The 9,754-nt window shown below is 39.7% G+C and overlaps 1 protein-coding gene across 1 annotated transcript; it reads left to right on the forward strand.

Annotated features, from left to right (window-relative positions):
• The first annotated feature begins 783 nt into the window (after window positions 1-783).
• Window positions 784-9,082, forward strand: LOC120487647 (uncharacterized). Its single transcript, XM_039683892.2, has 5 exons — window positions 784-1,340; window positions 2,574-3,424; window positions 5,816-5,984; window positions 6,500-6,660; window positions 7,468-9,082. The coding sequence occupies exons 1-5, from the start codon at window positions 1,322-1,324 to the stop codon at window positions 7,615-7,617; spliced, it is 1,350 nt and encodes a 449-aa protein (XP_039539826.2). The 5' UTR covers window positions 784-1,321; the 3' UTR covers window positions 7,618-9,082.
• The last annotated feature ends 672 nt before the right edge of the window (window positions 9,083-9,754 follow it).

Here is a 9,754-nt window from a genome sequence, read left to right on the forward strand (position 1 = left end):
CAGAGAGAGAGTGAGACTGACTCATGCTCGATCTCTCCGAACATTGGGTCATTCTGGTGTCATAATCCGCTTATACAAGTACCAAAAATAACTAGGTTATTTGCTAGTTGGTCAGATTGACTTCTGTTGCAATCGGGCTCTTCCAACTCAGTATCGTTTACGTAAAACATGTATTTGTGTTGTAATTTAAAGGATTGTGTTTCTATAAAATAATAGACTTCAGATCTGCCCTGCATGGTCAAACTCAGACACTTGTCTTTATTCCAGTAATTGTAACTTGGTTGTTTACACGATGACAAGAAAATCAAATTAAAGCAAAGTAATGTAGCTTATCTAATAGAAAATATCTTGATCAATTTCTAGTCGTGCCTTTTAGACATTATTGGGTCCATGTACACTATGATCAAACTGTTTGTGGTCAATATGAAATCTAATGTTTTTGTATACTGAAAAAAATCTGTTTCACGTGTGTGCGTGTGTGTGTGCGTGCAGAACTGGGTACTTTCCTTTTCTTGTAGGTTTGTTTACGTACTGCCCTGTTGGATTACATAATGCAATAATATTTTTTTAGGAATCCTACAAAAGTACCACAGGAAAAATATCATGAAAAAAAATTTCCTTTTAGGATTTCCTTCATGGTGTGTGTGAGGGAGATATAGAAAGAGAGACTGTGTTTATGAGAAAGTTTGTGTGTGTGTGTGTGTGTGTGTGTGTGTGTGTGTGTGTGTGTGTGTGTGTGTGTGTGTTAAACTGTGATAATGAACCTGCTGTATTTTGTCGTTTTGGAGTAAAAGTGTCTGCTAATGCATGCGTGTAACTGTATAATGAAATTGTGACAACTTGCCCCAACCTGAGATTTGCGACGAAGTGCCCTGCTAAAAAGAGCTTGTGTCCGAGTTTACTCGATTTAGAGGGTTTTGGAGACCATCTTAAGCCAGTTAAAACCAGTAAACCGTTTTAAGTTTACCACCTCAAAAAAACTACCACCACTACATTCGGGATATGAGAGATTTATTCAATTTTACCCGGAAGATTATTAAATATAAATACGACGCTATACATCCCAATCTCACCGTATTAAAAATGCATTTCTTCACTAAGTGGAATTATCTTCATCATCATCAAGCATTGAGTTGCTAAAATTGGTAAACCGAATTGATTTCTGCGGTGCGCGTGCCTAGCGCGCGTTCACGTTCGGCTCGTTGAGTCTGTTCGTGTCTGTGAGCGCGCAGAGAGGCTCGTGAGCACTCAATAGGGAGCATGACTGCAGACCAGACAGCACTAGTTAGTCAGATTTGAGGAGTCAGCAGTCTCTGGGAACATGCATGTGGAACTTGAAGGTATGAAATGATGTTCAGTTTTTGCTTCAGCTATGTTTTAATGAGTATTTTGTTATTGTTATATAGGAAAATGTCATGCTAATAATATATAAAGGCAACAGCGGCACCATACGTGATTATTTAAATGTACAGGATGTTTAAAATCAATTTCACTTAATGACTGAATTGGTTTTATTTTCACAGATTCACAGAGGTCTTACTAAATATGCATATACAGTTGTGTACAGCAGACATGTGATTTCATATTTGACTGTGATGGATTAGATTAATTGAGTCATATGCATAACCATCATCATCATGATCTGTGACTGTCTGAGGTCTGGTTCTGATCATGATGATGATGATGATGATGATGCCTGAACTCAGATCATTTCCTCTGGGCTTTAATGCGATCAGAGATGATGAGTTGCATTCTGAAGGAAAGGAAATGCAGTAAACAAACCCTCAGTTATTATGAGTGTGTTTAGCATAATAGTTTTCACATCACGTGGAAGAATAACTTCTTACACTTAAAGAAAAATGCCTTTCTTACTTAGTATTTAAATCAAGAAGCCTTTAAAATGACAGAATTTCTTATCTTGTTAATAATAAAAAAATACAATTAAGTGTGTTTTTTTCTTAAAACAAGCTAATTATCTGCCAATCAGGTAAGAAAAATAAAAATTTCCATTTGAATTAAGATTTTTTTCTTGTTTTAAATTTGATTTTTTTTTTCTTGCCCCATTGGCAGATAATTGAGCTGTTTTAAGCAAAAACTCACTTTATTAAAAAATTTTAATTATTATTTTTTTTATCAGAAAACAAGATATAATATCTTATGTCATTTTACTTCTCTAGTAAATGCTTCTGGATTTAAGAATGTTTAGATATTCGGACTGGAAACAAGACGAGCGTGTAATGCAGTGTTCCTTCAACGCACTACAGCAGAATATTTAATATTGCTTTGGCACGACCAAAGTCTTAAATCATATTGTGAGTCATTTGAATTATTGTAAAATCATGCTGCATTGTGTATATATATATATAATCACGTTTTTCCATCACACCACCCAGTCCTCACTATAAAAATGATTTATTGGAGTATGTTTTGCAAGAAAAAGAGTAAATTAAATTAAATTAAATTTGACTACAGATACTGGGAAAAATGCCCCAATAATCTTAGTCTTTATAAATTGCTATTTCTTTTCAACTTGAGGCTTTACATTGATTATGTGTGTTTGTTTATTTCACTAGTGCTCCAGATCTTATTGGCTGTTGGTTTAGCCGTTCTCTGTTTCTGCCTGGTGATTGGCTGCATAATCTGCTGCCGGCATCAGAAATCCGATGCCACGAATGACAAGGAGGCGGAGCTACCCTCACCTCCTCTACCTGCAGATCATGTGACCCTGACTCTTAGCCCCGCCCCTTCCATCAACACTCAGCCAATCAAACAGCAGTATGAGGAGCTTGAGGGCGATGTCCTTGACTCTCCGTCGTTTAACAGCACCTCAGAAGACCTTTCCTTCTCATCTCTTCCTCGCGCTTCGAAGTCTCGTTTCAGTCTACGTCGACTCAGTTCCCCCGTCGTTTCATCAAAATATGCCGTTCGCGTCCGCTCCTCGCTTCCAAACATTCCTAAACTCAGTCTTGCGAAGTCACAAAAACGCAATAATGACGTGTTGTATGCGGAAACGGACAGGCTTAATGGGGATAACAATCAACATTACGGCTCCAACCTTCCCAAACACACACCATCCCTTCACTTCACTGCACTCTTCTCGCCGGCCGAGGGAACACTCACCGTCGCGGTCCTGGGTCTCTATCGGGGCTCGAGGAAACTGAGTGGATCCTCCATCCGGGCCTGTTTGCCTCCGATCTTCCCGACGCCGACACGCAGACTCCAGGTGATCCCGTTTCCGGTGAGATCGCTCGAGGAGCTTCAGACCTGCACTCTCCGACTGACGGCGTCCAGCAGGGATTTCTCCGGTCTGAGGGAGACGGCTGTGGGAGAACTGGAGCTGGCGTGTGCGGAGATCCACTGGGAACCCGATTCCACCGTCACCTTCAATTGTCAACTCAACCCTGCGAGACGGAGGCTGAGGAAGGTATTAGGCCCCGTCCACACTACTGCGTTTTCGTTTAAAAACAGAGACCTTAGGCTTTTGCTACGTTTGCACCTCCCGTCCACACTAAAACGGGAAAAACGAAGACCTAAAACGGAGAAGTTTAGAAACGCTGCAGCTGCGTTTTGCGTTTTGAATCTCCGGAGGGCGTTTTAGTGTGGACGAGACAAAACGGAGGAGTTTACAAACGATGACGCAGAGGCTCACGCTCGGCTCTATGATTGGGTGTCATCAGTCATGACGTGTCCTTCCCTGATTCGCCAACCACTGTTTACACCGGCGCGCGCATGCCCAGTGTTGGTGAATGGTCACGTGATCTGCGTTTTCAGTCGTTTTAATGTGGACGGAGATCAATTCTAATACGCAGAAAAAACGCTGGTGTGGACGGAGATCGTATTCGTTTTAATTCTCCGTTTTTAAACGAAAACGCAGTAGTGTGGACGGGGCCTTAGAGGAGTTGTGTGACGGAGAGACAAACAAAGGGCCTTTTCATGAACCAAGCGCAAAGTGTTTTGCTAGTTTCCGCCTGACGCAGTCTTCTTTTTCACGTCCTGCGCCACGTTTAAATATCAAAAGTATTTGCGCCCATCTGCGTGCCCATGGGCTGCTGGTCTGGCACATTTTTGCCGCGTTTCTATTTTGCTATTTTAGACCACGCATTTAGATCCTTAAAATAGGGCCCATACAGTGTGATAGAGTGACACACAGGTTTATAAACTCTCCCCATATTACATTACTCAGACATACAAATACATCTCAAATATTCTGAATGGCTGTCAGCATGAATTAATTGATGAATTGGTGAACCAAAAGTGATATTAGGTTGATTGATAGATGGATGGATGGATGGACAGATCTTCATCACAGAAACTCTGCAGAGCTGTTGCAGTGAGATGGAGGACTGCGTGACCTGTGTGTGTGTGTGTGTGTGTGTGTGTGTGTGTGGCCTGGAGCCAGTGCTGCGTCTCTGAGAGGAGATCAGGAATGCAGCACAGGAGGGACGGAGAGGAGAGGAAAAACTGTGAATGATGGCTTTACAAAAAAAACCCTGAGTTTAAAGACATAAGTGTTGCATAGTTGGAAAATTTGGGATGTTTGAGAGATTTGTATGATGGATGGATGGATAGAGGAATGGATGGAGGAACGGACAGATGGATGAATGAGTGGATGAGTGAACAGATGGACGGCCGGACGGACGGATGGATGGAGGAACGAATAGATGAATCAGTGGATGGATGAGTGGACAGATGGATGGATGGATGGAGAAATGACAGATGGATGGATGGATGAGTGGATGGATGGATGGAGGAGCGGACGGACGGATGGATGGATGAACGGACAGACGGATGGATGGATGGAGAAATGACAGATGGATGGGTGGATGGATGGATGGAGGAATGGACGGACGGATGGATGGATGAACGGACAGACGGATGGAGGGTTGGATGGATGGATGGAGGAACGGGCGAATGGATGGAGGAACGAACAGATGGATGGAGGGTTGGATGGATGGATGGAGGAACAGACGGATGGATGGAGGAACGAACAGATGGATGGAGGGTTGGATGGATGGATGGAGGAACAGACGGATGGATGGATGGATGTAGGAACGGACGGATGGATGGAGGGTTGGTTGGATGAATGGAGGAACGGATGGATGGAGGAACAAACAGATGGATGGAGGGTTGGATGGAGGAACGAACGGATGGATGGATGGATGGATGGAGGAACGGACGAATGGATGGGTGGAGGGACGGATGGATGGATGGATGGATGGAGGAACGAACAGATGGATGGAGGGTTGAATGGATGGATGGAGGAACGATGGATGGATGGATGGATGGAGGAACGAACAGATGGATGGAGGGTTGAATGGATGAATGGAGGAACGAACAGATGGATGGAGGGTTGGATGGATGGATTGAGGAACGGATGGATGGATGGATGGATGGAGGAACGAACAGATGGATGGAGGGTTGAATGGATGAATGGAGGAACGAACAGATGGATGGAGGGTTGGATGGATGGATTGAGGAACGGATGGATGGATGGATAGATGGATGGATGAATGAACGGACAGATGAATGGATGGATGATGGTTGATTCAGCGTGGGCTCCAACTCTGAAGACACCTCAGTGTGTTTGAATGCGATGTTCAGATGTAGTGTGAGAGAGTTTGTTCTTCCTCTGAGAGTGTGATGCGATTATGAGGAGAGTGTGGAAGACATCAGCACACACACACACACACACACACATTCAGATCTGGAACGATTCATGTCTAGGACGGACCAGATCCCTATGACATCATAAATCTGAAATGCTTCTTTTATTTTCACGCCAGCTCTTTTAGATCACGTGTGTTTGTGCTTTCAGAGCCAGAGCTCCCATGATGCAGTGCGGGCGGTGGGGCCGTGTGTGAGTCGGGGGTTTCTGGGCCAGATCCTGATTCTGCTGCAGTTTCAGACGCCGGCGCATCGCATGAAGGTGATGGTGAGGAAAGCTGAGAACCTGCCCAAACTCACCAGGATACCCGGGACTCCAGGTCTATCCATCCATCCATCCATCCATCCATCCATCCATCCATCCATCCATCCATCCATCCATCCATCCATCCATCCATCCATCCATCCATCCATCCATCCATCCATCCATCTATCCATCCATCCATCTGTCTGTCTTATATAAATATGTTTCTTGCATTTTCTCTTTCATAAGTGACTGGATAAAAAGCGGCAGATAAATTAAATGAATACTGGATACATTTAAAATTACTCGTATTCAGACCTGATGGATGGAAACGATGGATGAACGGACAGAAAGATGGATGGATTTATGGATGGACTAATATATAAATATATATATATATATATATATATATATATATATATATATATATATGTGTGTGTAGATGGATGGATATTCAGATCTTTCTTGTAAGAACATGTTTCATTGCATTTTGGAAGAAAGCATCTGATAAATGAATAAATGTATATTTGAAAAGCATGTAAAGTTGCTGATATTCGTGAATCCCTGGAGTTGCTGTATCGGTCTGCTTAGATCACTATGTAGTGCTCAACCTTCGTCGGGATGGTGAAGTCATCAGCACTAAGGAGACCAAGGGTGCGAGTGGAGCGAATGCCGTGTGGAACACACCGTTCCTGTTCGACCTTCCCGCCGGAGACGCCAGTGCCCTGTCGCTGGAGCTCATCGTCACGCAGGTGTGTGTGTGTGTGATCTGCACTGATACTGGATATACAGTCAGTAGTGTTGTGTGAAATATTATTACAATGTAAAACAGCTGTTTGCTACGTGAATATATTAAAAAATGTATTTTATTCCTGTGTTAAAACCTGAATTTATTTAATTAAAAATACAGTAAAAATCACAAAATATTATTAGAATTTAAAATGTCTGTTTTCTATGTGAATAAATAGTAAAATGTAATTTATTTCTGTAAATCAAACCTGAATTTATTTAATCTCCATATTATAGTTTCTTACCGGAAGAGCCAAGTTCCTCTTTTCCAGACACGCTAGACACACACACACACACACACACATCTAGTGTTCGTGTTTCACACTCTTAAGTGTTAGCCTACACTGCCTGATGTTTAGCTGAGATTACATGCGTTTACCACTTTATTCTGAGACATCGGAGACTTTGACTTTTCCCCTCATCTGAACAACAAGAACAAAAGTTCACTCTCACTCACTCAGATACTGTACGTTTGAGCCATAAAGATTAGCAAACATTAAAACATACTTTTTTCAAATTATAACAATGGTAAACCCATCAAAACGATAATAATGATTTCTTAAAATATGATCGATTATATTTAAGATCTATAATGATTAAATTATAAAACATAAACACGATTCCTGCCGCATGTCGATATCCACGATCACCGGATCTCTGGTCAGTCGTGAGAAACGCTATACAGAGTCTGAGCTTTAGTTTAAACTGATAATCGTTTGTTTTACTCGTTTATTTACATTTAATGACATGGCTCTGTTATTGATTGACAGGGAAGGCGATACACGAAGAGTTGCATTCTGGGCCGTGTTCTGATTGGCCAGGAGGGTTCTGATGTGGGACACCAGCACTGGAGGGAGATGTGTGACAGGGCGCAGCTGGAGACGGCGTATTGGCATGAGCTCCTGCCTGACGCCTCATAGGCCAGCAGCGGGTGATTGACATGCCCCCGAACCAATCAGATCGCTCCCTGGTACAGCTCTGGAGCCCACTGCAAATATCACTGCAGGGTGTCATGATTAGTTAGTTAAAACATCATAATGTCGGCCCACATCTGGGCCCTGTGGGCATATACAGTACAGGTGAAACTCGAAAAATTAGAATATCGTGAAAAAGTTTCAGTTATTTCAGTAATTCAACTTAAAAGGTGAAACTAATATATTATATAGACTCATTACATGCAAAGTGAGATATTTCAAGCCTTTATTTGTTATAATTGTGATGATTATGGCTTACAGCTTATGAAAACCTTTTCACAATATTCTAATTTTGAATTTGGGGTTTTCGAGTTTCACCTAAAAAAATGAACAAAATCTAAAAAACAGACTACAGAATTTATACAAACTTAAAATAAACGCAAAATATAAAAGCTATAGTGACACTAAAATAACACTGTCGAATTTATTTTATTAAAATTAGATAAAAACAACATAAATCATAGACAAGTGGGCCGGATCTGAAACTGTTGCTGTCTGGGGTCTCGTTGCTGTAAACTAACACTGAATGATAATTGAAATAAGAAATAAAATAATATCAGTTGAAAAACATTAGTTCGAAAATTAGAAATGTTGTCTTGGCAACAAACTAAATTAAGTATGGCTAATTCTAAAACTGATGTTAATGGACAATCATGATGTTGTGGTGTGTGTTTCACTAGTTTATTCATGACACGTCAAATGAAGACGGTTTGAAAGATTCAGTCAAACTAAAGCAAACGATTTCTTTGATTGTTTGTTTGACCTGTTGATCACTTCATGCTGTAGTTGCGATAAACTCTGCGTTGAAATGTGAGATGGCAAATCACAATAACTGGGTTTGGCCAAATTAAAGATCTGAGGAAAAATGCAACGTTGCATTTCCATTTATGTTGCAAATGCAATGTTGCATGCATATCAGTTAAAGTGATAGCAGAATTGTGTCTTTTGAGATCCAGCTATTTGTAAATCTCCAAATGCTCATGGAAGTGTAGATGGAAGCCACAGACTGTACTTTAATGCAATTGCACGCATGCAGAATGGCCTTTATGTGTCTGTCGCTCGTTGAATATCGTCTTTCTGCATTTCTGCAAGATTTAATGTGCAGACTGAGTGTATTCACAGAAACACACTGTAATGCAATCATGTCTTGAGCTAATGCTGGTGTCAAATAATTGAGCTCCAATATGAAAGAATGATAAAACGTTATGTTGGAGTTTGGGCAATTGTAATGAAAAGAACAATATAGTTTTAAAGGTGCACCATGTTTGTATTTGTTTAATTTATCTTCAACTTTAAAGTAGGGAAGATTCTGGTGTTTTTGTGGTACATCACAGTTTATAGAGTTTATAGGGTTTTATTAAACTCAGATGGACATAGAACATAAAAATATTTTAATATCAAATACAAATTTGCAATTTATAACACTTACAAATTAGTTAACAATGTAATCAAATTGAAATTCAATAATTCGTGTTATTTTTGGAAACTTTACAGTTGAAATTAAAATATAAATACTTGTGTGAAGCTTCTTAAAAATAATGTTTTAATTATTTCACTTTATATTAATTATTTATTATTTATATTTAATTATTTTACTTTAGTTTCTGTTTGTCTGTCTGTGGTGTTAAGTTGTGGAATAATCTAAATAATGAATTTAAGCAATGACCAAACATAATTCATTTTAAAAAGATGTTCAAAGAAATTATATTCCAGAGTTACAGAGAAACATAGTGTTAACTTGAGCTTATATTGAATTAACCCGTAGTATAAATATTGTCATGTATCGGGAAACATCCTTATGTGTATAGAACTTCTGAATCAATACTCAATTATAGATTGATTACTTATTTAGATTTTTATTTATTTCTTTTTTATTTATTTTTTTAGGTATTTGTTTAAATATGGTATAGGGGGGAAGGAGTACATAAGTTTTACTCCTTTTTGCACATGTAAATAGAGGGTTGGTTTTTTTTTTTTCTTTTCTTTTAATTAATATTTCTTGTTTCATTGATTAATAACTGTATTTTTATTTATTATTTACATGTTCAAAATAAAGATCTCAAATCAAATCAAATTATTATTA

Source organism: Pimephales promelas, chromosome 10 (genome assembly GCF_988280905.1).
Source record: "Pimephales promelas chromosome 10, fPimPro1.hap1.1, whole genome shotgun sequence".
In the NCBI taxonomy this organism is placed as follows: domain Eukaryota; kingdom Metazoa; phylum Chordata; class Actinopteri; order Cypriniformes; family Leuciscidae; genus Pimephales; species Pimephales promelas.

Excerpts from the sequence above, each read along its gene's own strand:
- LOC120487647 (XM_039683892.2), top strand. Across the intron at positions 3,425-5,815 it reads CGAGACGGAGGCTGAGGAAG|AGCCAGAGCTCCCATGATGC; the intron begins GTATTAGGCCCC and ends TTGTGCTTTCAG. Across the intron at positions 6,661-7,467 it reads TGGAGCTCATCGTCACGCAG|GGAAGGCGATACACGAAGAG; the intron begins GTGTGTGTGTGT and ends ATTGATTGACAG.